This window comes from Haliaeetus albicilla, chromosome 2, assembly GCF_947461875.1.
Source record: "Haliaeetus albicilla chromosome 2, bHalAlb1.1, whole genome shotgun sequence".
Lineage (NCBI taxonomy): Eukaryota > Metazoa > Chordata > Aves > Accipitriformes > Accipitridae > Haliaeetus > Haliaeetus albicilla.
In genome coordinates, this window is record NC_091484.1 from 6,115,137 (window position 1) to 6,143,022 (window position 27,886).

Sequence of the window (27,886 nt, forward strand, 5' to 3'; positions counted from 1 at the left end):
TCTCTGTTTTCTTCTACATTTTCCAGCCTAAGACATTTTTGCAGGATCTTGAACACACTAGCTGCCCTGTATTGATTGTGATGCTCAAAACTAGTGACAGGTGCAGAGCTCTCAATATGGCACTTTTCCCTCACCCCATCCCACCCACATTTAGATCATACAGCTTCAGCTTGTAAAACTAGTTATCTTCTTTGTATAAATGCACATGCACAGGAAGTCCAAGGAACAGACTGCCAACAAGCAGATGAGAAAATTTAAAAAGATCTGAGACGCTAATAAACCATGCCAGAATTACACACTGCATCTAAATACAGGTTTCAAGGGAACATCATTGGAGTACTTCTGCAGATAAGTATATCCTTCATTTTAATTAAAAAAGAAAAATTCCCTCCTTTGAATGAACTCACTTCCATTTGAGAGACCTATGTTTTATTAACACACCTTACAATTTTCTGTTTCTTTGCTTAAAGACAATAGAATGGGGAAGAAAAAAAAAGACTGATATAATTTATATTTGGGTCACTGACTTTCTTGATTGTGGCTCCAAACACCAAGCCTTTAAAAAGGAAAAAAGCCAGCCACCCAAGCCCCACACTGCTCTGCAGTAAAACTTCCTCCTGTTCCCTACATTCATTTTCATCAGTGTAAGCTGCAGATATTTAGTGGAGTTACAATCAAAAGGTATCCCAAGGAAGAAAAAAAAATCTTCAACTAACATCACAATTGAAAAATGCAACTTTTCTAATTGCATTCTATTTACTGATTTTTAAGTAAGTATGCAGGGAAACTGCTATACATTTACATAGACATATATGTGTCTAACTCTGTAAAGTAAAAATCTGTTTCGGTTTTCTGCATGTCTAGCGTTAATCCATTATGATGCTTTGTGGTATGGATGTTAGGACTAAATGTGAAACAGTTCAGAATTTAAAAGATACACTATTTAAATGTGGATACTACAACCCGATTCACCCTGTAATCCATATATGTATAAAAGCAGCATACACTTGTACAGATTCTGGTAATTACAGAGTTTTGTTTCAAAAAACCACCATGTTTCATACAATACAAACATGGTAATTGTCACTTTATCTCACAATCTACACTGTGATTTCAATTATGCACAACAAAAGGACTGCTCATGAGAACTGAACTGAGAGGGTAAATTGCACTCCTCATAATAATAGTAACAAACCTGTATTCATTAGCGTTTGTTTGTTTTTAAAAGGTATCTGTTGAATTATTACAAACAACTCTTACAGACTAGTGAAAAAAGAAAAATGTACTGGGTGCGGCACTAATCTTTCATTTGTAAGACTTGTCTTGAGGAAAATCAGTTTCATATTCTTTACAGCCACGTGACTTTATCACAAAACCACAATGCACAATTTTGGCATAATTAGCAGGACCTTCTTAAATACAGCCCAGAAGAAAGCTCTGAGGGAAACAAACACATTTCACATCATTAGGGAAAGTCAGAGCTGAAATGGAGGTACCAGCCTCTGCACAGAACAGCAGAAATCCTACCTATTTTTAGTTCACAATTCCAATAAGAAAACAGCTGGGAGTCTAATGAAATTATCTTGGTGACAAATTTAATGGACTGAACACTAAAGTTACTATTTTTAAATAAAGTTCCTAATTATCTTTCAAAACAAGAAGCAATTAAGCAGCAGCGGAGCTATGGCTTCCCAAGCATCTGCTAAGGCTTGGCTCCAATCAGACTGAAACTGGGAAATGGCTCAACACCTTTCTGATCCTAAAAATTGGTTGAGGGCCAGGCTCAGGGTTTGGTTGGGGTTTTTTGGGTTTTGGTGGGGGGGGGGTTTGTGTTGGGTTTTTTTTTTTTTAGTTTAATGAAAGCAGTTCTGCTTTGACCTGTCCGGTCCTGCCTTGCCCTGTTTCTCCCTGCCTGTTCCCCCGTCACCCTCCTTATGAGCAGGGAATGCCTCTGCGCAGCTGCACAATTCACAACCCGCCTGTGCGAGGAAAAGGTGGAGAGGAAAAGAGTAACAGAGCTCCTAATGTCTGAAGAGAGCTGGTGAAAATGATAAATGATAACAAACTGCTTGGGTCTTGGAGTAGTTCAACTCTGTGGAGGAGAGGTGGACAGTGAAGTACTCCAGAGGCGATGGTGAAGGGTCAAGGGTCTCACCCAGCAAAGACCTCTGAAAGAGCACAGAGGAATTCACAACATGGAGCATATTGATATTTGCAAATTTAGTGAACAAGTCACATAAATCACAATAAACTGAGTTATAATCTGACATGTTCTTCTCCAAATAGCTCTTTAAAACTAGACATTTTAATTACTGGTTCCCTTGATAATGCACTGTGACAATAATGAGTATGTTATACTTGCAACCTCACGTAAGACTGTTCCACACTTCATACCTACTATATGCCTTATTTTGGAACAAACTTTTAACAACAGAGGTAGAGAATTACAGTTAGTATTGAAAAATACACTGATAACATACTAATATCTACATTTTAATGTGACATAGCAGGATCCTAGAGTCCGGAATGCCTATTTGGGGAATATATCATCTATGCTGCTAAGACCAAAGATCTAAATCCAACCTCTCACCCCTTCTATGAAACCACTTCATCGTGTCAAGGTTCTTGGCGACATTGTAATACTTCTTGGCATTAGTACCATGAAAGATTGAACAATAATGTCCTTCAATCATCTGATTTCATTTAAAACCTCACACTATCCAAAATCATCCAAGGGTTTTTGCAGATGTGAGCTTTTGTGTTCCTCTTGAAGAAGAGACATATCACAACACCAATTTACAAATGGGGAAACTAAGTTTCAGCCAGGTCTGGCCTTTGATAACAAAATATGTGGATCCTAAAGCAGTTCAGCTCTGTAGAACAGAGGTGAACAGCAAGTACTTCAGCAGAAATGGTGAAGAGAAGCCATTCAGGCTGAACCAAGAAAAGAACTGAGACTGTACACCCTAACTGCAAAATCTGTTCTTCGTGGCATACATACTGATAGGCAGAGCTAACGAAAAGACCAAAATAAGATCAGTAGACTCGAGCAAGATTGGTTCACTCTTAAGACTCAATTTGATCAAAGAATATCCAGAGCACAGCCACACTCTTTATGAAGCTATGTAACAAGATTGCCTTGCCAGTTACAAAGCTTCAAGATGCCTAACTTTTCCACACTGTCCCTGATTTTATAACGTTACAAATTAGTAATTAAAATCCAACTGAGATGCCTTAATAGCAAAAGTGGCGGACAGCGTGTTCCAGACATGGTCTTCAGCAACTTTGCAAGTATTACCAACATTGGCAATATACGAACAAAAATAGCAAATTAACACAATTTGCAGGGATTTTGCGTGTATATTGCTATTTTCATTTATTTATAAAAATTACTTAGGATTTAGAAGGTTTTTTTGGTTGGTTTTTTGGGGTTTTTTTAATTGTAGAAACAGAAATCTCTCGGCAAAGATCATACAGCACTACCCGGCCCCTTGAACCAGGCTGGATGTGGCTCCCACCAGCACCACACGCCTCTGGCAGACCCTCCTCCAGGACCCAAGGCTCTTTCCCTCCCCCAGCTGCAACAGCCTTGCTAAAAATAGTCCTCTGCAAGCTTTTACTCCGGCTGCAGTTTACATAAGCCCTTTGGGGGAAGGGGAACCTTGCAGAGTACCCAAGGCACTCCACAGCCTTCACAGAAAATTTACTGGGCAGCCAACACGTTTCAAGTGTAAATTACCATCCAGACACTGAACACCCTCGCTTGCATAACGAATACAGTACAATTTAGCTTTATGGGTGGATATCCTTCTCAGAGACTCAATTAGTGTAGCACAACACACACATAGTTAACACAGAATTGTGTTTAACTGTAACAACTGATTTTAAAAAGTTTCAGCCACAAAATCAACGTATAATATACTACAGAGTAATCAGTTCAAAAATGGTATTTCAAATCACAAAACCTATCAATGACATCCTGCCTACAAAATTATTCTTAATCACATGTAAAATTAGCTAGCAATGACTTTCCGTTTATTTAGGACTCAGTCACATACTATAAAAAGCACTTAAAGAATACTTAAGTTCAGCTTCAGTTTGACAAACTTGTTCACCTAATACAAGCTTAATCTATTTTTTAAATTTTCAGCCCACCCCTTCTGAAGTAAGGATTTTATGACCATGTTCTCTGCATGCAAGCACATGGTCTCAATAAACTTTTGAGCCTGCTGGTAAATTTATACCAAATGTACTGCAGACATCTTTGTCAGGGGTCTCTCAAAATAATAAATTCAGCAATACCTGTAAATGCAGGCAAGCACCCAGACAAAAGAAATTTAAATTTAAGTCCCCAGTGAAGGAAAGGCTTCGGTGTATCATCAAACAGTGGAGTTCACAGAAGAGGAAAAGGAAGGCGAGAACGTGCAAGTCAACAGCATCAAGTGCTCCCTCTCCCTGGAACTGGCAGTGATGTATTTGCAGTGTTTCAGCCCAGGGAACAATTGGGAATCGAACCTGGCACTTTCCCATTGTACCAGCAAATGTACTGGCCTCATTTCATCCTTGTATCACAAATTTTCTGTTGCCTCCTATCTTTCAGAACACTGTTGCTTTTAATTTATTTTTTAAAGCAAATCTTTAATGAGGTTTTACAATATCTTTTTAGGTCTTAGTTTGATAAAAGTATTCTCCTAATTGTCGTCTTCTAATCTTAAAATGTTCCTTTTCTGCAGCAATACAGCATGAGCGATAAGAGCTCTCTTAAAAAAAAAAAAACCAACCACCCATGCTCCAAAAGCTGTTGTGCTTGCTGACGGCGGATATCAGAAACAGCAGATCCCAAGGTCAGGCAAAAAGTTCCAGCAGCTACTCACCCACCAAGGCGAGTAAACTGCAAAATCCTAAAAATACTGGTCACACCTGCTCCACGTTCCCTGCTATCAGAGCGCCTGGAGCAGCACACCATTTCAGCAAGCCATTTCCCGCGGGAGCAGCATTTACTGTGGCTTCCACAGCAGCAGCCAGACCCCCGGGATCCCACCCTCACAAGTGTCCCGCAGCCGGCCCAGCATTGCACCCCGCATCAGCTGTCCCAAAACGCCTACCACCAAATTCACCCAGGGAGCGCCAGCCTGGCTGTTACATAGGTAATGCAAAAATGATGCAATCAACGCCGCACCTTCTCGTTTCCGCAAGCATTTATTTATAGCTTGCCCTGTGTTTTGCGCCTGCAGATCTTTCTCTTGCGGGAGGGATTCCTAGTGAAGGCTGCTCCAGACCGTATGGAAGTCTTTTATTCCTTGTTTCTGTATCATATTGTTTGTTCGAATTGCAGCTCAAAACAAACCTCATTCAGGGCTTTTTGTGTTCGCACAAACAGAGGTTGCAAAAGTGTGGGAGGAAAGGGTGACTGAAAATTAATTCTCAGGAACTAATAAGAGTTTTAACAGTTGCTTTGACTGATTCTCAACACCTGACTGCTATGGTTTTTATACCACTACAGTAATCCAAGACCACTATACCATTAAGTCCAATACTAACAATTAAAGATGTTGTTTGCTCTTTCTTCTAATACATTTATGGGAATTTTGCAGTAAAACTGAGTACATTTTTTAAATTTATGAGTAAAACTTCAATAAATACAGAAGACTAGTACACCCTAGGTGCATGACAACCTTACAGAGTTTATGTAAACACAACTCTTCCCCTTATTTTAACTTCCCATCCTAACTAATTCATTGTAACACAGACTGACAGCTACCTGTCTTCACAAAAAACAGAGGATTTAAGGATTACTGTGTACATAATAATCTACTATTTTACTTGTTCAAATTTACTCAAAGTACGTGTATTTTTTTGAGAACTGAGATTACAGGAGAAGTTTCACCTGCAGCAAATAGAGTTATTTTTAGGGTGAATTTGTTGCATTTTCCCCTACCATAAAAAAGTATATTCTGTGCCTAGTGAAAATAAAAACACAGAAGGAAGGACAATAGCATCTGCAAGATCCATGTACGGCGAAGACAAGCCAAAGAATCTTGAGCTTTCAGCAGTTATGTAGCTCTACCAAATGTCTGACTTTCTGAACGTCTCAAACCTCGTCAAACATTGGGCCTACCTTGCAGTAAATACACCGTGTGTTTATCAGCTTTGTACTAGTAGCTTGATACAGTGTTTACTACAATAGTGAGATCCCCTTGCTCCAGGAATGCGTGGCGTCGCTTAAAGGATGAAAGGCTGCTCAGCAGAACGCCAAGGAATCCGTGCATTCAATGGTGTTTGTGAAACCTGTTGTTAATGAATTAACTCACAGCAGGAGAAACTCCATCTACTTTAAGCGAGTTCCTATAAGGATGAATCCAGGCTATTGAATTCTTCTTAATCTTTACAATCATGAAAGAAAAATAAAATTGTGTAGTAATGCTATGTTAGCAGCTGTATTTAATGATCTTGTGTAACAATGCAACATACTAATTTCTTGAATAAATTATTTTGTGTCAAATTCTGTAACAACACTGATTAATCACTCAAAATGGATTGCACATTGAGTCAGGGCTTTGAATGCATACACAAAATCTTGTTTACTAATATATTAGTTGTTTGAAAAAATATCGGTCGTTTTAATAACATAGAAAATGATTTATGAAGCCTCAAAACTTAACAAATAGTCAACCAAAATAATAAACAAAAATCAACCCTACATATGTCCTTGATTAAAAGTTGGAAATACTACTTTTCAAGGCGGCAACTCTAACTCTTTTGCATAACTAACCCCAGATAAGTTTAGCTTTAGGTATACATGTGTATACAAATCACACAGTGATGTGCAGAACAAGCACCCTGCCAGTGTAGTTCACTAATTCTCATTCCATTACAAACTTGTACCTATCAACAGAGCAAGAGACCAATACAATGTTCACAGCATCTCTTCCAAAAGCCTCGGCAGACAAAAGATGTTTTTTCCACGTATTTCCAGAATATTCTCACACAATTAATTAATGCCACAACATAAACTTTTGAGGATGGGAGAAGGAAGCAGTGGGAAGGAACGGGGAACCTGTTGCCATTAAAATGCAGAAATTGGTACAAGCTGAATTAACAGAAGGTTTTAGCTTATATTCTATCTCCTGCTGTATTGCATTTCAACTCTTCCCCTTCACCCACAAAAAAATTCCACTGCATTTGAATTTCTACTTTTGCGGAGAACAGTGCCACAAAAACACAAAGCAAGAGCATGGATAGGTATCAGAAATATGTTGACTAAGAAGTCCAGATACTACTGAACCAAACAGACTTGAAATCAATTGCAAAAATATGCATCTGATGTTTATTTTAAAAAAAGCTCAAGATTATTTTATTTTCTTTGTTTGAAATAGAAATCTCAGGGCTTATGCAAATTTTGTCATTTATCTGTATCATTTGTTTATTAAAATGTAAAATCATTTGGTGATGTAAGCATAGTATTATTTATCAAATGACATAGTTTGCCATTTTTAACCACTAGTAACAAGGAATCTGTTATTCTCTTTAGTGAATTATTTTCAACTCTGTGTTAATTAACTGTACGGTACGGGCAAACCATCAAGAAACTGGGCTACAAAACAATTTTGTCTGCAGAATTCTGAACTCTAGCCAAATACTCTTAGCACAGAATTATCTTATGAAGCTGTATCATTCTTAGGTTTATCCAGTTGTAGTTACTCATACATTCACATTCTTTGATAACATCCACTTTGGTTTTAAAGCAGACTGTTAAAGTACAATATTAGTTAAGAGATACATCCTGATCAAACTACCAACCAGACTCAACACAGTATTCTTCAGCAGCTAACTAAAATGTCAATATGCTTGTTATTTAGTCCTGACTTCATGACACTGTCTTGATGTGCATTTGCCATTCAAAATGAAACTTATCTGTCAGAGGAAAACAGCAATCTACTGAACAAATCATGTGGCTATCTACTTATTATCACACAGGAAATTTACTATTTTATGGACAAAGTTTATTTAAATAAAATGTTAACATTCATGCCAAAGTTTCAAAAATACTCTTGAGCAAGCGTGTGCTTAACCTGAGCAAATTTTGTGCACATGAATTTGTTACTGAAACAATGAAATAGCTGTTGTATGAGCAAATGCTCCATTTGCACATGAAAGCAAATATAACACATTGAGAAATGAACATCCATTACCACTAAATCAGGCATCCATGAACACTTGCACTAGGGTTTATCCTTAACTCTTGCAGGCATTAGCAAGTGATACACTTAAACTAAAAGGCAAAGTGTGACTATTTGGATGCAGGACTGGTTCAAGAAATTGGGGAAGAAGTTCCAACCCAGCTTTTTCATGCTCTTCAGATCAGGTCAGCCCTGCCTCCAGCTGAGGAAAATCCCTAATATTTACAACTAGACAAGGAAAGGAAGTTGCATCTGCAGCCAAAGGCCAGAAAGGAACTGACACATTAACAGATGTGTGGAACAAAGGAGAAATAAAAGTGGCAAATGAATGAAGGTGATGGGTGCGGGGGGGTTACAAGTGGCAGAGCGAGTGAAAGTGGAGGCAGAAATCAGATTCCTGGAGCAAACAGTTAAACGCTTTCACAATAATTCAGAAGGATGCAGTGGGCATCACACAGACCTCAAAAGCCTGTGGTATGACTTCTTAGATTATTCACATTTTGGACTTGTAAAGGTCTTTCTGCCATTATGGCTCATCACTTTTAGTATTTTCACATATTGGTGCTCCTAATTCGTAAGACTCAAGAAGCAAGCTATTCCAGGACACCCTTTGTTTTACCTAGCTTCATACTGGGATGTAATTTATTTTGAAGACAGAGAAGTTTATCTGGGGTTGAGTGTAGCTTGAAATTATGAGTTTATGATCAGCTGTGACAACAGTGGGAACATGTGTTGGATTCATAATCTATTTATTGGCTAAATTTAGGTAATCTGGTTTTCACAGCACTTGCCAGCAGGCACATCCCTGCTATTGACAGTCGGCAAGAAAGGGCAGACACATGGAGTAGTTAGGTGTAATTCATCCGCTTATATATTTGGACTCATTTTGTCGGTAGTGACTTCACTAAAGTCATGCAAAGACAGGAGTTACTGTGCTTCCCATCTACAGCAACCTATTTCTGCACCCAATACCCCATTGTATTGCAGAGAAAATATAACCTGGGCTGCATTTTTTTTTTTTTTTAATTGAAATTTAACCTTGTTTAAAACATGATCCTCTGTTCCCTCAGGCTGAAGAAGAGTAGGGAGAAACCCTAATTCAGTTACGTGTAACTGCTCTGGAATAAAGTGAGGTGGGTTTTATAATCAACACTAAGGATTAGAAGTTAGATGATCTAGGTCTATTCCTTGGCTTGCCAAAGAATTCACACAGCAGTAGGCAAGCTCATCAGTTTTAGATCAGTGAAAGGGGACATGAATATTATTCTTCCTCTCGGGAATGTTTAACAATATAATTGTTAATGTCCGTAAGACGCTCACGTATGCCAGGAATATAGGCCAGGGAAATTCCTGTCCTGTTGAATGTGAATATGCAGACATAGCTTGCAGAGCTGGAGAAGACAGAGCAACTACTCTGCCAAAACCACACTGAGTTAAAGAAAGTAAAAAGAAAAAAAAGTAATAAATAATATGAGTAAGAAACTAGACTAACAGTAGTACCACTGATAAATCAGCCACTATTTAAAAAGGTGAGACTTTCAGCAAACGTACTTTACTACATGTTCCATGAAGGGAACTTTGTCATGAAGTGAAATCAACGTGGAAGAAAATCATTAAGTGCTCAGATCGGGGCTCTTAATTGCTCTCTACAAGTCAGCAAATCCAGAAATAAAACACACCATAAATCTTAATAAAAATATAAAGATTTTACAGCCCATAACAAATTAGAAATTAAAAAAACAGCACGTCCACATCTGCTGATCCTTTAGCAGCCCTGCACAGCAGTAGGCTAATAGCTGCACCCCCACCCCCCCCCCCTTTTCTTTGATAAGTATTTTAAAAACAAACATCTTAGAAAATACTTCTCATAAAACTCTTCTGGAGCAGCCTGGCACAGTTTCAAGCTATCGGAGTGGCTCTGCTGGTGCTGAAGTTCGAGAAACGTGACTCTGCACCTAGACCAGCCACCTCCCCATGCCTTCTCCTTCCCCGAAATGGCAGGCGGCAGGAGAAAAGCCGGCACGGCCGGCAGCAGGAAATAGCGTGAGAATGGGCTCCCTCATGCTACTTCCAGCCCTTCCTGATATCGGAGGGTGTGAAATGGGTTGCAAAGACTGTCTCTCACATTATTTCCTTTTCCACCCCAGCCAAAACCAGGAAGCGCCGGCTAGGAGATACGCAGAGAAAGCATAGCGTAAAACGAAGCACAAAATCAAATTGGTGGCCAAGGCTAACTATAGCAAAAATTCAAGGATCTGTGGGCACAGCCTAATATTAGCACATCTAGAAAAAGCACTAGGAGGCTCATGTACCCAGGCTTTGCTTTTGATTTGCTACATAGCTAATCCAAAGGCTACTGACATCAAAGCAATTTTCTTCAGGACATCCACAGACTTTGGGTCAGACCTTACAGGACGGTGCTGGCATCCTTCATGCCCTCGTGCCACAAACAGCACATGCGTATGGGAGAGGTCCTACTTACTCTGACTACTCTGCTGTGTAGAAGTATTAGCAACAACAGCACTTCAAAGAGAACGTGTTTGTTTATATTTGACAGAAGGCATATATTGGACGAACAGGTCTTGGCACATTTCAGTGGAAATGGCTCCTATAGTCTTAATGTTAAGTAATATATTCTAAATAAAATGCAATCCTGTGCCTTCAGGGAAGAAATATGAAGAATGGTAAATCATTTATTTATCACCATTTGGGGTTTTCTGTATTCTAGACACTTCTGCATTCCTCTGTTTATTATTAGCCAAGAGTGGTATCATATGGCAGCTTCAGTACAAACATTCGTTCTCTTCTGTATACATCCCCACGAGATGCAAAAGCAATGAAATTTGGTCTCCTCATTGATAATGCTCCCTCCTCACAGCTAAAATACATTCCTCTCAGAGGGAAACTGGTGACAGCCTCGCAGACCATGTTGTTCTAAAAGCAGAATTGAAACTAATTACTTAGTAAGTCCAGTTAAGAAAAGGGAAACAGTCTCCTTTCCCTTCTCTGCCTCTCAAGACTGTAAAATATGCCTAGGCAGGAAGTACAGTAAAGCTCATGATGAGCAGAGGCAGCTACCCTTTCAAAACGAACAGGGCTCCTCTGAAGTGACATTTTCATTTAGCCAGTGAGCTGGAGGATAAAGGGTGGGATACCAGAAGGGCTCTCCAGCAGGTGAGGTTACTGGCCAGGCCTCCCAGCTTCACACCTCCAAAGATCACAACCGCATTTAAATGGAAAGCCAGGATGGTACCTGTAGCTTTTGGTAAAGTCATCTTTTCTGAGCCAATGCAACCAGAAACTTGGTGGAGCAATGATAATAGTGCATATTGACGTTAACTTCTTATGGGGAGGCACTGAAAAATTGTCGTGAGACAGCAGGAAGTATTGTAGTGTTTAAAGTTACTGCTCAGAAGCAGCTGAAAAATACCATTTCCAGACACTAAACACCTACATTTGAGTTAGGCAGATACAACACATTAGGTTGAGAATTATATTCGTTCCCACTTTCCTGGGAAAGGACAAGAAGTAAAAAGTGGCTTTCTCCTTGCCCTTTGTTCATCTAGGAGAGCTCCTGACTCATCAGCTAGTCCCCGTCTTTCCTCGGCACAAACTCTGCAAGAGTTTAAACCTCCATCTCCCCAACATCTTTCTTTCAAGATGCTCCAGCATCCTGCAGCCACGCCATGCAGTCCTTAACTCTGAGAAGACCTTTGTTGGATTGCAGCTAAGCTGCCTACACGGAGAACCAGTTTTAATCCACGAAAAGCAGAATTGTAAAAGCAGCAATGTCGAACAGAAGGGAACTAGGTAAGTCCTCATGGCCTTCCTAGTACCTCACTGCCACCACCACACCATTAACAAAAGATGGAAAGGACTTGTGCCGCTTCCCAGAAGACAGCAGGCAGGATGCCGGGAGCTGCCGCAGCCTGCTGCCTGGAACAGCTGCCACACAAGCAGACCACAAGCCCTGCAATGTGCCTGCTCCCTGAGGACAGGCGATACTAAACTCTTCAAGATCCCTGAAGAAGCTCTGCATACATTTCACATCCAGGATTGGCAGAAACAGAAACGAATTTCATTTTGATATTAACATTTCTGAAAGCCAAACAAAGCCCTGTAAGATATGCACTCCTCGCTGTTCCCTGCTGAAACACAGACAAAATTGATGTTTAAACATTCGGCAGTCACCTTGCAAAGCTTCCTATATATAACCGTGTCACTTCCAAGAGTGAAAAAACCCTTCTTTTTAAAAAAATGCAGAACGTTAAATGAGCCCATACCAAGACAAACTTTACAGTAAGCAATTCACACTTCAAAAAACAACAGTTTAAAAAAAATTAAAAATTTTACAAACAACTATAAGAAGTTAATTTTTGTGAACAAGAAACATTGTTGAGAATTTTGAAGTTGATCATCAACCAAAGAATCCATTAATTTTAAGAATTTATTCAACTTTCAAGAGCAAGAAGGGATTTTTGGAAGCTGGATTGATCTCGAAAGAGAAAAGTCACTTTTCTGCCTTCCATTTTAAACATGCCTTTCTCGTTTTAAACAGGCCCTTCAAATGGGGAAAGTGTTTAAAACCCAAGACTCTTCTCTGAAAGAACTGACAACTCCAACACAGTTTGCTCAACTTTCTAACTTTTATTAGCCCTAATGACAGTAGCTTGCACATTCAAATTAAAATAGTCTTCACTTGACATCTCAGCTACATTTTATATTTTGCCTTTGCTACATTTTTTTTTGGTGTGCTCACCAGGTTAATTTCAAGGTATCAATCCTGTCAGATTTTACAGGAAGTAATTTTTGTCAGGTCCCTTGCAAATTTCGTATGATAAAAACAAGTTCAGAATTTCAAAGTGACATTAACCTCCAAGCAAACATTTTCCCATTAAAAAACTCTTACTTTGCATATTCTGTTATTAAAAACAATGCCACTGCACGATCAAAAATGCCAGAAAGGACAAGAACTACCAAAACTAACAATTAGAATGCTCCTTCTGCAAGAAAATAATATCATATACTTTACTATCAAACTGAATAAATATTAGAATTATGAAATATTTTTAGAAGGAGACAGCAATGGTATCTTAGAAAAAAAATAAATCTGTAATTTGTCAGCAATGTACAAAGTTTATTTTTGGCTCAACAGCCTATGATGTAGAATTAAGTGTTCCACTAGATGGAGCAGGATGGTAAAACCATCATGAAGGCCATCCCCTTTGCTGACCCATGAAAAAGTTGATGTCCAGCAATCAGGGATTATAAGAATTTTAGCTTTCTTCTGTGCATTCAGGACAGAACAAAATTTGTTCTTCTTCCAAAAAAGGGCAACAGAAAACCCCCTTAGTGCTTAACAATATTTACTTCTTCCTGTCATAGAAGCTGACTATTAACAAACACTAACCAGAAACAAACAGATAACCGAACACTATCAGAAACAAAACTAGTTTTCCCCCATTTCTATCAGCTTTACACTGAGACAAGATTTACTGGATAGTTGACAGAAAATGAAAATCTTGTAGTATTTTTTATTTTGTAGCAACTGAACTTGCAGAAAGATCCATGCCAAATGATCAAACATTAGTCACCTAATGCAAAAGACATCGCTACACATCAAACAAATTCGCACTAGAAACAATGGCAAAACTTCAAAGAGGCTCCTAAAGACCTGGAGCTGTGCAAGTCATAGTAAAATTATCTCCCTGGTCTCTTTTCAGCAAGAGCTAATTGTTGATTTACCTTTAAGTCTACCTAAACAAACAAACAAACAAAAGAACCTTACAAATTTGATTTCATCAAACATTCTTTAAGAGATGCAGTAGTAGACAAACTGTATTTCCATCATCATGTAAAATGAGAAACCTGCATTTGACGTTAACTTCTTATGGGGAGGCACTGAAAAATTGTCCATTAAACCTTATTTCAGCTTCTCCAAAAGAAGTAGAAAGAACATAAACTAACAAAGAACAGTTTTAACCATTAATATTCCAAATTTAAGTCCTGCAATTCTTGAGTATACGCAACAAAAATACCAGGAATGGTCACGGTTATCACAAACATCTTGGCATAAAATAATTCTGAACCATACTATACTGCTATATGTGATAAGTAACTGCAAACATGCAGGAGTCTCTCATGACGATACTAATTATCACAGTGGTATAAATAGCAGAAGAGAATGAATCACTCTCAAATATGTGCATAAAGGCACACAAGCAGAAGCCTTGGTGACTGATCACAGGCTGCTGCCCATGATTGTTGCTGCCATCTCTTTGTTTTCAGATAAATAAACTGCACTAAAAACAAAAGCTACAAACATGGGCATGTTTCACACCAACGTACTTTCCAACTTACTAAAACTTGCTGCAGTATCTGAAGCTGTCATTTGGAAAGGAACTGTTCTAAGCAGAAGAAGCAGAAAATTTGGTCTTTGAGACAATACAATTGTCCATCGCATTAAGGTGTCCACCTGTATTAAGACCATTTGAAAGCATCTGCAAGGTTTTCAATATAGATATCGTTGTATAATTGAATGCCAGTTTTTCCTACCTCTCTGAATAGCTGATTACCAAGAATTCACTACGTAGCATACACTCCCCTTTTCCAAGGTAAGGAAAAGTAAGCATCAGGACCATCCAAATCACTGTCATTAACATCCAATAAAAAATTTTGTATATCACAGTCAATATACAGCAGAATAGAAACTATACTTACTACTGTGCACAATCAATCAGCTGATATTCATTAGATCTCTCATAGCAGGCTTTCACACCTTCGTCTTGCCAAAGTGTTTTTGTATGTTCATAAAACTCCTGAAAGAGTAAAAATAGTATTAGCAAAATGAATTTACATACAAAGAGAATCAGCAAATGGTAACATATCGTTACCACTGTAATGAACAGTAAATGGTAACATATTTAACAAAAAACTTTAAATATTTTTTAGATCCTGACTACAAGTTCACTTGGCTTTCTTAGTTGTTTTGACTTTAACGTTTTGTAACACTTAAAAAACTGCTTCTCAATCATTTTGATTGAGCCCAACTATATACTGAAAGAAGGGTTAACTTGTCATTAATGACAATTCTGTTGGCATTGTTAATAATCAGTACTCTTCGGTAACATTTGTTCTTTAACTCACTACTCCACTGCGTGTTATATTTATTTGGCTGTGAAGATTTTTATTTTTTTTTTCCTTCAGTGAAACACTACTTCTCAGTAATTCTTACATAAAGGTAGCAAATGATGATTAGGTTTTTGACTTTCCAAGTTAGTGAGGCTCTTTGGGGACCATATAGACATCTGATTCTTACTTAACTCTGTATCACTTAACTCATTTTAATTTATTGTTTTACAGTGTAAAAGGATATTGAACTACAGAAGAAATACAGTGATACAAAGCTAGATTGTGTTTTGATTGTGTCAACCTAAAAAATTATAAGCCAAGATACAAAAGCAGACAGCCAAAAATGCAATGCTTCAGTTTTGTTGAACCTACAACGCAAGTATAAAACACACACAGAAGCCCATTCTTTTTTGCATATAAAATATGCACTTTGGCTCCAGCAGGGGTGTGTGCAATATGTAATTGTATTTCTGGCTATCAGTCTAAGAACTTTGAATAGACTTAGAAAGAGCAGCAACCTAGTGACTTACATACACACACCACTGTGGGCGTTACTTTTATCAATGACCACGGACTTTTCTTGGCTCTGTCTCAGAACTTTTAAAGTGTTTTGGACTAAATACTTTTATTCTGATTTTAAGTGGCTCAGGTGACTTACTCCATATCAGCTTTTTTGCATCCAGGACAGCACATGACCTTTAAAATAGCTGCTGTATATATTCTATTTCTCCCCTCACCCCTTTTCTTTACAGTAGAAATATTTTAAAGAAAAATGTATTATTTTAAATAGCCATTTTATCGCTTCAAGGTTCCTCCATTAACTTAGTTTTGGAATCGCTCCCTCTATTGGGATATCAGTCTCTCACATTCTTCTACTGTCAGTGTAGTACAAAGAAAGGGGTCACATCCAAATGTGACTTCCAAGGTTTCACTTGAAAATATCTTTTTAAAAATTCACTTTCCTACCAGAACATTAACTAACACCTGAACTGTTACCAGAACAGTAGATGCTTTAAATGGCATCTTAAAGTAAATTTAGTGATGCAGATTTTCAAACCATCCTCTTTTTGGCAGGTATAAGATGCATATGTGATTGTGTGATCATAGAATTGTGAATACCAATGATGGAAACAGCCCATCAAATGTAAATTTGATCTTGCTTTTATTGCTATTAAATATTCACCAGCTGCACATGCACACAAATGATAGTAAATGCACACTACACAGCTAAAAAACTCTCTAGGGTAAAATTTTATTCTAATTTATTTTAAAGATATTATGAAGTTTATATATAGTGTTAGATGTATCTTTTCAGTTTGTTCCCTGCTTTTATGAACTGTTCATGAACAAAAAGACCAGTTAAATTTCTTTTGTAAACAGGTTAAGAAGATTTTACTTGATTTTTAGTATTTGTAGATTGTACAACCAATTGCTGTTAAAGGAAGTAAAAGACGAATCAAAATCTTAATTCTAGTCCTCAGTTTTCTTTCTCCCAGTGCTGGAATTATGTTCATTGGATGCTTTCATTTTGAAGTTTTCCAATTTTTTGGCAGTTGGGGAACCGTCAATTACCTTCAATCTTCAACTGTATGACAGCATAGTGAGGAAAATATCTTTCCAAAGCAAAAAGGAGTAGGATGAGAAAGTAAAGGAGAGAGGGGGAAGTAACTGGAATCTCACTGTATTTGAACCAAACCCATTTCTGGGGTGACTTTATATGTTTCTTTTTAAAAGTAACAGTAGTCTAATACAGAACATCTTATGATTCACTCAACTCATTACCACAAAGCTGGAAAAGTGAAAAATTGAATCGTCAATTGTACGAGATTTCTTTGCTGAAACAGCAGCTGATTCAAACGCACACACACCATTTAAATTTCCCATCTAATCAAGATAACTTACACCAGACTCCAGATAGTTAATTGAAGATTTGGCAGAGATATGGTTCTAAAATAGACATCTACTTCAAACTGGGGTCAGCATCTGCCAAGCCAATTATCTCCAAACATACCCCAAAATACTTGCTTCATCCTGCATTACAGTAAGTAAACAAATAACTAGGCAAAGATAAGTTTACAGAAAATGCAATAAAACAAAGATTCTTCGTCACCTACAAATGTACATTTAAAGTGAAAAGGAGCAGTGCCTTAAAGAAAAAAAGTCACAGCATAGTAAAAGTCTGCCACAAAAATGAGACACAAAAGTCCTTCCTCACTACTGTTTCTCACTACTACTATGACATTCTGGTAGAGAACTGATATAAAGCAATTGTTTCAAACAACTTATGAACTCCATCATACCTTGTGAAGAAACATTTGGAGTAGTTTCTGCAATTAGACTCTTAAAATGGGATGAAAAGTAAATCCAGTTCCTGACCCTTGCATAAACACACTGATAGTAAAAAGCCTACGATTTAGTTTAAGAGAGTCCTCTCTGTGTTTTAAGGGCAGTTCTTAACTTCTAAGAAAATATGTGGATTGCAATAATGGGATAATAATCAATGTTTGTGCCTTGTTAGGCCTAATTCGCAATAAAATACTTAATACTGCCTTTATGTCTGTCCTGCTAATCTGAACTATAACCAGCAATACTTATGCAATCTTTTCAATATGGTTATTAACTGTCCATGTGTGATGGAAAGAGAATTTTAAGTCCATGTTCTTTGAACTTTTTAATGGCATTTCAAAATCAGAATCTACAACAAGTCATGAATAATAGATTATTATACTAAGATACAGTGCGGTTTTTTGGGGTGGTTTTTTTGTGCTTCTTTTGGTCTTTTTTTTGTTGTTTGTTTTCATTTTGTTTTTAAAACTGAACTACATGACTTGTGATAGCCAAATACAAAGGCCTTTTATTAATAAACAACCTTTTGTCTTTAGGCCACATTAAATATATCTGCACACATTTTGGGACTAATGCTGACCCAGCTTACACAACTGTAAACTAGGAAGGTGTTCGGCAAAGAAAAGTTGGAACCAAGCTTACAGAGTTCCACTCTTGCTTTATTAGAAGCCTACTTCCACTAGTGACGGATTTTGGAATTAAGACATAGTAGCTAGTTGCAAAAAACCAGATTCTCCCTCCTTCCAAATACACCTACACTAACCACAATTCTGAAATAATATTTAAGAAAGAATAACACAAAAAATCCTCAGCATCCCATTTGAGTCATGGAACGTAAGCCTGGGGCTACTCTCACGGAAGGCGAGTAAAACCGCAAGATTTGTTATGTATTTAGGTAAAACAGGGGCTTCAGAGGCTGCTAGAAAAATCAAGTTAGCAACAGGGTTTTTTTTGTCTGGTTGGGGTTTTTTGGGGGGGGGGGTTGTTTTTTCTTTTTTCTTTTTTTTTCTTTTTTTTTAGTTAAATAGGTCTAATTTGTATGAGATCTTTAAAAACAATGAGTTAGGAAACAAATTATCCAAAAGTAGCAGGCAAATTTCCTGAAAAGAAGTAGCCAGAAAACTAGTCCTTACATGTCTGGTTCTTGCTTCCATAACACTGATTCATTTGCTGGCACATTGTAATATAACAGACTCTACAGCAGCATCAACACAGGTTTCTCTTGCACTATAAAATGGAACTCCTAACAAAACAGCTAAAACAAACAAATACTACTAAATAACAATTTGGTTTGAGAAGACATTCCACAATAAACAGCATTTAAGTGTTAGGTTCCAAACGATCCATAGTGTTTGCAAAGTATGGTCATATTATCCATTCTTGCCCTATGCATACTTAAACTCAAAAAAAATATTCAAGTTATGTCATTTTCCATTTAAAAAAAATGCTGCAGTTACACAATACACACCCAAGATCCTGTTTAAACTATAGCTGAAGCTGTATAAAGCAACAAAAGTCAACATAAGTGATGACAACATGGCATCACCAAGGAAGGTAAGAAGTGAGTTCTTCCTAAGAATTATGTCAAGATTGTACCATTTATTTACCACCAGACCAGACTTTACACTTTCCAAAGTGCTAACATAACCCTAAACAGGGAGAAATCCTTGTGTAGAACACTTAGGGAAAACAATGCCAACATAACACAAATCTGAACAGAACATACAGGGCTTGACTTTGAATTTTTTCAGGCTGGGCAGGGGCATAGTTTGAATGCCAGGCACAATCCCTAACTAACAGGATACACTTCTGTGAAACTATAAAAAACTGAGAAAATCCACTGTCTGGGTAAACCTTCTCTGTCTTACTTACAGCTGAAGTATCAAGAACCATGACTTGCTGATGGTGAGGAAGCCTCATCTCTCATCATACCGTAACACCACGATACTTAAAAAGTCATATTTATGTGAAAGAAATGTATTTCAGGATTAATGTTTTATTTATTAGACAACACTTTCTCCACCTGCTGAAAGTTTCCCAGTACAATGAGTCAACAAGCAACATTTGTGCATCACTTGTGTTCACTTATAGGAACCTTCGCAGACTTTTAGAGAAAAAAACCCATCAGTGGAAATCATACTGTAAAAGGGATGCTTGGAAAACAGTACTTTGTTCCAGAAAGATCTTACTGACACAATTCTGGATTAGAAAAGGGGCAATGCAGATTCTAATCAAGTTTAAAAACTACTTGTATTAGAAAATTTCAGTAAATTGAATAAATGGCAGCAGGTAAACAGTGGTTTTATTAAAAGTCAAACCAGAGAAAGTGTTAAAGAACTTGGAGGTTGAGCATTTTGGTTGTTAAAAAAAATAATCCTCAAGAGACAAACTCCAGGCCTGGGAAAAAATAAAGGAACCAAGATCAGCTTTTGAGAGGCATTCTAAAAGGATAAAATACTAGCAGAAAATGAAAGAGAAAAACTGGACATACTGTCTACAAGGTTTTGTTCCCTCCAGATATATAAATACTCAAGAGACTTTTAAAAAAATGTTTATGAAGCAATTTTTTACAGGCATTAGGATGTTGGCAGGGAAAAACATTGGCACAGTTCTTGCCACTGTGACACGATGTTCACAGGAACCTTAGCGTGGACATGCAACATTACCTTTTCTTTGTAAAATATAATATAGGGTGGATCTATCATTATAACAGCTTATTTACTAATTCCAGCAAAAGTCAATGCCATTGAAAAAAAACCTTACCTACTAAAAGGTGTGTACAACCATTACACAATGTTGTGGTTAAAACTGGGATTCAATTCCTGGGCAAAGTTCACTGTCCCATGGAGTTACACATTTCATAATAAGAGTTTTAAATAGGTCGTCCACTTACAAGCCTAATGATTAAAGGTCAAACCAAACCAGCTTCTAACTGTAAAATCGTATCTTGGAGGACATTTGCTTCCCAACGTGTTCAGCTTTTAAAAATAACATTGACCATTGGTTTCAAACCCCTTTACAAACCTAGTCTGCAAGGTGGGGGCACATGAACTTTACTTGCATGACAGTCAGGCAGTTCTGCTGCATTCCACTAACGAACCGCATTAGAACAAGACAAGGTCACAGGACGGCAGGGCAGCACAGTGCATTCCAAGACAAACTGCACAAGTTGATTTTCTCCTTCCAGGATAAGTAAATGCACGACAAATTGATTTATTTTTCATTGCTCATATCTGAAATCAAATTATTACTATTGACTGTAAGGCCACTCAGAGAAGGAAACTGATGGCATCTTGTCATTCCCCCTGTGTTTGGGCAGGGATACTAGAATGTGTTAAATTTGTCAAATCAGACAGTTTAATAAGCCACTTACTTGAATAGGGAAACATCTGCATTCCTAATGGTGTGAACAAGTGTTAATTATTGCTTGCTATTTTAGGGAAAATATGCCGATGATATCACAAAGGAAACACATACCTACAAATAGTTGAAGATATTCTCCAGTTACTGGCGTGTGTCCAGAGCTGAATACAAGACTCTTTGGGAGTGGCCAGAGTACTCAGCACTTCCCATAACTGAGTCAGAAATATTTTCAGCAAGGATTCAGTCTCATTATCAACAGTTTTTCATGCTTAGAAATTAAGAATGATGCTGAAAATTTTTGGTTTTCTGCTTACAGTATCTTCACATTTCTAGTAGCACAAATTAAACTGGATGTGGCTGCAAGGAATGGACAGTGGGAAAGGAATTTTATTTAAGTAACTCCTGTGAAGTTTGAACTTTCATTTTTCCCCTTTGTTAAGAGTTTCAAAACACCACAGTATTTGAGAAATGTGCCAACACACAATTCCATACCCATAATCTACAAAGTGCCTTTGGTTAAAAGGCCTCACTAGCATAATATCGCACTATTTCTCTTTTATTTCTACTTTCACAAGAAGTTTAATTGTCACAGAAACTTAATCTGTTGATACTAGAACACTGCTTAGATTTAATCCTTTCACACAACTCCTATTTAAAGCACTTCACGCTCATTAGGGAGGAATAACTCACTTTTGGTTAAGAGCACTAAGATGGAAGTTGGCAGATGTGGACCCTACTCACCATTTTGTCAAGATTCCTTTGCAATTTTAAACCGAGTAATCAATGTTCCTCTGCTTCTTCAGAGTGTACTCACACACGGAAAGGCAATTCATTAATGGATTAATCTTACTGATAGCATAAAAGGCTCACAAAGAAGTCTCCTATACCATTCCAGCTCTCTCTTGGGGCAGTAGAGAGCAGCAATAGAGGCATTTCAACCATTAGCTATTTTTGTACACCTCTGGCTAAGAAAGAAGGTTTAATAAAACTCTGAGAAATTTCCTTTGAGCCTTAAATTAGGGTTTGGAAAATGTCTTTCATACTACGTCATTTAGTTGCTTTTTGTGTAATGAATATATAATAAATTTAAAACAAACAGTCAAATAAAATGACCGTATTACCTTACGCAGTGCTAAGAACAAGCGCCATTTCAAATAATGGGTTGAACCCTGGACCATACAGCAACTTTGCTGCCCCCTTTCAGATTGGAAACAAAAAGCCTATTTTTGCTAGAAACTTCCACCAACAGAAAAGGGTAAGAGATAAAATAGTTACTCCTCATTTTAAATTCAGACAAATCCCAAGGACAGATCACTAATAATCTTACAATCTTTCTGAAGAAGTAGAATCTATATTCATAAAAGTATTCATAGACTTATGATACAGTCTACATGGAGAAATCAAGCTCACATACACTTACAATAGATTAATTAAAAGTTCTGTTTATCTGCTGGGATTTTTTTTTTTTTAATGAATAAAAAGTTACCCAGTTTCCTGGGACCTTAAGAAATCTTAAATTTTACTGGAACACTGAAGAAATGTCATGTACCCTCCAAAGGCAAGCTGAACACCCTGAAAACCTGCTGCTTCTCTGAAGAGCAGGACTCTACCAGAAGAGATGCTTGCATTTAGGAAACACGATACCCTTAACAGCTCCAGTCTGCTCTGGGCATTCATGTCTGTGGCAGGATCAAAACTTGGAGTCATGCAAGCAGCAAATACACAAGTAAATACCTGTTCATCCACACACCTTCATTCGCACACAAGCTCTCACCAGCTTCCATTCAAGTTTGGCAAGGGAAAAGGTCTGTGCTTGTGGATCTCTCTCAAGATTTGGGACCTGACATGTTTGGGTTTTTTTTTAATTCTGCCATAAATTCGTGAACTAATAACACACTCCCTGTTGCTCTGTTCCATGTAAAAGTCTCCCAGTTGGGAAGTCACAGATGGCTGCATGTAAAAAGGTAACTTTGTACAACTTAGCCATACTACAATATATCGTATTTGGTACTGGAATAATGAAAAACAACTTTAAATGTACCACTGAGGGACATGTGTAAAAAAAGGAAAGAGTATTCCACAGAATCAAAATGTAAAATAGATCACGGTATTTTTCACTTTTTTCTTTTTAGCTACTTCCATGCTTATCCAAGTTCATCCTTTACTCACCTGATATGATGTAAATTAAATTAAAATACCAAAGTCATGATTTTTTTAGAAGCATGTTTACCATCACATTTCCAAGTCTTTGTACGTTGCAGAATTTTTACGCCCAAAAGCACTTTTTGTTGTATGCCCAAAAAGCATGTCCACGGGGCAATTTGCACATTGACATGTTACTTAAGTCTTCACATAGCCTCTCACAGAAACTCTTCTCAAGCCATTGCAATACTAGGCAGGCTCATAGGTAAAATTTTATTTCATCTATGCGTACACCAATATGTGGTGATAGTCTCTTACTGTGAGTAAAACCAGAAAATGCTTAAGAATGTCTATATTAAATTTATGCCTATTTCCTGTTTAATTCAGCTGACAGCTCTTCTATTTCAACATAAATTGAATTAATCTGTTCTTGTTCTTTAAGACTGCTCTGAGGAAAACAAAGAAGATGTATCAAGAGGAATTAAGTCACAATTTCTTCAAATGATTTCTAAATGTGAACTTATGACCCTATAAATATGGTATGGTGGGAATTTACTGGATAAAAATACAAGTGCAGAATAAAGCATTAGCCTTTACTTCAAATGCCAATAAATAATAAAGCAAAATATAGGATGGGGGTTTTGTACTATAAAAACGACTGCACTACAGAAAAGATGTGCAGGTAATGTCCATTGTCTGAAGTCCTGGATTGTAGCTACTCCAATTTAAGGAAATAACCTTATGGGATTTCAACAAAAATATGTGAACACTTCGGTGAAAGCACTGCAGAATTCAAAGGGCATATTCCTTTAATTTTCTAGCCAAAAATATTTTCCCTTCATGCCCAGAATATGTTTTATTTTATTGCACATAACAAACTGAAGCATAAGAAGTAATAGCATCCCCATTTTCACTGCAGTTAGAAATTGTGGTTACTGGCAATAAAATCTGGATTACCAGAAGGTAGAACAATTGTTGTTCCTGCAGATGCTGCCACATTTAAAAATCGAATTAGCTGTAGCAAGGAGGACTACAGCAAACAAATCAGGAGACTAATCACTATATAGAAAAGCAATGCTAATTAGTAAAGCTGCTTAACTCTTACATTTCATCTCATTTCTGTTCCCAAAACTCAGAAGGGAGACTGGCTTTTTTTTTTTCTTCTTTTTTTAAATACACATGTACTCATTATTTAGGCTATATGTAAAGTCGAGGTACTGTAATATTACTGTTCTTCTGAAAGACCGGCCTAAATATGTATGTAATTTTACTGAATACGGGCTTAACAATTAATGAAATTCCTCCTACAGAGATGCTGATAGTTGATAGCTTTCGACTTTCTTCAGAAAAACAGATTCTCAAGCTTCTTCCTAAAAATTAAAACTCGGGATGAAAAGAAACTCTAAAACAAGGTGAAAACTAGGGGACTTAACCTATATTTGAGGAAAACAAGGACAAAGACAAATGAACAAAAATACACAACCTTCATTACTAGACAGCAAGATAAACCAAAGTTTATATTAAAGTAAAAACACGAACCACTGACTTAAATTATCAAAATCAAACCTACTATGCATAATATTTAAATTGTTATTTCTCAAAGCTTAATGCTCATTAGTTGGTATCCATTAAAAATGTTGAATTCCTGATACATACAAGTCTGTGTGTGTGTTACTTTTGCTAAACAGATGAATATTGTATAAATGGATGGAAGCAATTTTCTAAGTTAATACGTTTTAAAATTATTTTTACTTACTTTATTTCATCACCAGCCAGCCAGTGCCACTTTCTTATTTGCTACACTTTCTTTCTGTCCATGATCTTTGTTTTAGATGGATACCAAAGTTCCATTTAAATTAAGAAAAACAGCATTATTAACTTTATTTAATAAGTAATTCTAGCTGGATGCATGAAGTATAGCAAAATTAAAGGCTTATCAAAATATATTTTTAAAAAAGCTTTTTTTATGTAGCTGGTGAATTAAATAATTGTTTCCAGTCACCACAGCATTCTGCTTTGTGGAAGCAATGAATTTCTACCTTTCAATGATATTTTTTTCTTTCTTCCAGTTTTAAAATGAAACTAACCTATTTTTAATGTCTAATGTCAAACTACTGAATGGTATAGCAAACGAAATGGACTACAGTGATTAATTTTTCTACAAGATGCTACAAATGGTTTCTTCCCTTTGAAAAAGCCTAGGTTCCTAGTCAGTGCTTTGATTTCTGGAAAACTTCAGCAGCCAAAACATACACAGCATAAACATTTTTTACTTAATTTAAATAGTTTTACGCTTAGGTGTAAAAAGAGAGCACTTCCCATATTAAAGTTTATTTACTATATATGTACACACAGTTTCTAATCATACATTTTACTAAAGAATTGCTTTTTAAAAAAAAACCAAACAACAAACAAGTTCTCTCCTGTAGATAAAAAGAGTTTTGCATAAATTATGCATGCTCCTACAGAAATCCCAAAGACTTTATTGTTTCTTGGACCAAAAGAAACAGGACCAATAAAATGCACAGTATTGAATTCACCTACCAGCTGCTAAGGGACATATAGAGCCCTGAGTCACAGCACACATCCCGGAGTACGAGAGCCCCTCCACCATGCACCATAGGCAGCTGCTCCCAGCACAGCTACAGCGGCCACGTGGGACCACCGGGAAATTCCTGCACATCCGAAAGCTTGCTACTCCAGATAACAACTACTATGACAACCGCTGTCAAAAAAGATGGCCACCAGGAAATTTGCTTGGGAACCTAAAAACAAAGTTTTCTAACAGTATTTGCTCTTACTCATTAAAATAATGTCTAGTCACCAAATAAGTCAGATACTACTTTATGCTTACGCTCAATACATTTTCATTTCAATTATTCATGAAAAAAGCTTTGTGTGAAAATAATATTTCTTAGTATGATGCAATGGGCTAGTTCACAGCCTAACAAAAATTTAAGGTACTGCAGACTGAAGCTGAAATTAAAAAAGATCACTTCCAATAAATTGGTTAGCAATGCCAGAATTGGCTAGATACTGCTATTCATCCATAAGAATAAAACATTCATATCGGGCATCTATCCATCTGGACAAAACCCAGAGATTTCAGGAGATTCATTTGCAAACCATTACTAGTTATACATGTTTTAATTATGAGAAACAGAAGTGAAATCAAGTGGCTGCCTACCTCAGAGTCACTATACTAAAAGAAGGCTTCAAAAGAACTCTTTAATTAATCTGTATTCAAGAATTTACTTCTACTATTAAAGGATAGGAAAACCAGCTTTATTTAAGTCCTGTTAAACTCTGATCAAGTAAACTCAATTGGATTATCTAGAAGTCCATTTAGAAGGAGCTGCTCTGTGTAGATAAGATAATGGGAGATTTAAAAAAGAGCAAGTCAAGATTTCAGAGGATCTAGTCTGCTGATACTGTCTGTACTACTCTCCATTCCTTTTTGTTAACAACATTAACATTCTTGAGTTAAAAGTACTTCACATATCCACATTTTCTACCAATTTTGCACCTCAAGATGCATCTCCAAGATACATACATTATCACTATTTTACAGATAACAAGATACATAGGGCATTAAAAAAAAGTATATAGGACATTGGGGTGACTTGCTCAAAATCATAAAGAGTCTGGACAAGAAAAAGCAAAATCCTCAAATTTTCTCACTGTGATAGCTGCCCAAATTGCATACAATATTATCCAGACACCCAAGAAACCAGGCTCTGTGTCCCACCAGGGTTCCCAGCTTCCCATGGGTATTCCCACCAGAGAAAATGTTTTGCCTACTTTCACACCCCAAAATCTGTGACATTTAAGAGAGCCTCATGGGAAATGTCCCCCATTAAGAGTGAATACGTTTGTCATTACATTATAAAGCTAGTGATGCTGTCAAACCAGAACAGCTCTCTTCTTCTTTCATGATGTATTTAGACAGGAATAATAATATATCTATCATTATACACATCAGGGTGATTATCTACAGGGACAGATAATTTTGTTCTGTTGCCTACATAATTAAGGAACATTTTTGGCAGCAAAGAGATCCCAGTTCACATCTTTTCTTACTGAGATTCTTACTCTTGTTACTTTCTTGAAGACTTTGGTATCAAAAACATTTTAAGGACTCCTACCCCCACCTCTGACCCTGCTGTGCATTGATGTATTTGTACCACCTCATTTGTACCACACTGCCTACAGGCCATGTCATAAACCAGCCCTCAAAACTGATCCCTGTTAAAAATAATCTCCCCAAAATAGAAGAGAGAGGAGTAAGGGTTACCAGGGTTATTTTTAACCTGGATCGGTTCAATGGTCTGATTTATGCTGGGGACCCAACGGAGGTTTTTTTGGTGCAAGTAAGGGTGGCACATCATGGTGTGGAGGAGAGGGAAGGGATGGCTGTGGGCAGAGGGGATGCTAAGCTGGCTTTGAGGCTGAAGCCAGCATGTGGTAAAGCTCGGCCTCAAGGACACCACTCAGAAACCATAAAAAAACCCTATTCAGTAGCACTGGTAGTGAGAGATTCAAGATAACTACAATGGAGCAGTGTAATAAAAAATAAACCGGGACCAAAAAACCTGCAGATAATTTCACCAACACCCTAAAAATGATCGCGTCTCTTCTGAACATGTATTTTCCTAGATCTAGAGAGCCATAGGCTGGAGTGATTCCCCAGTTATTTTGCATTTCAATAGCTAATATTCTGAAAT

General features: G+C 37.2%; 1 protein-coding gene across 5 annotated transcripts in view; it reads right to left on the reverse strand.

The window, feature by feature from the left end:
• GNAS (GNAS complex locus) overlaps nucleotides 1-27,886 on the reverse strand; it is a 161,783-nt gene that overhangs the window by 26,321 nt on the left and 107,576 nt on the right. For all 5 annotated transcript variants that reach the window (XM_069804285.1, XM_069804310.1, XM_069804295.1 and 2 more), the window contains exon 5: nucleotides 14,901-14,998. In XM_069804285.1, coding sequence (XP_069660386.1) covers nucleotides 14,901-14,998 — 98 coding nt within the window. The remainder of the gene's footprint in view (nucleotides 1-14,900; nucleotides 14,999-27,886) is intronic.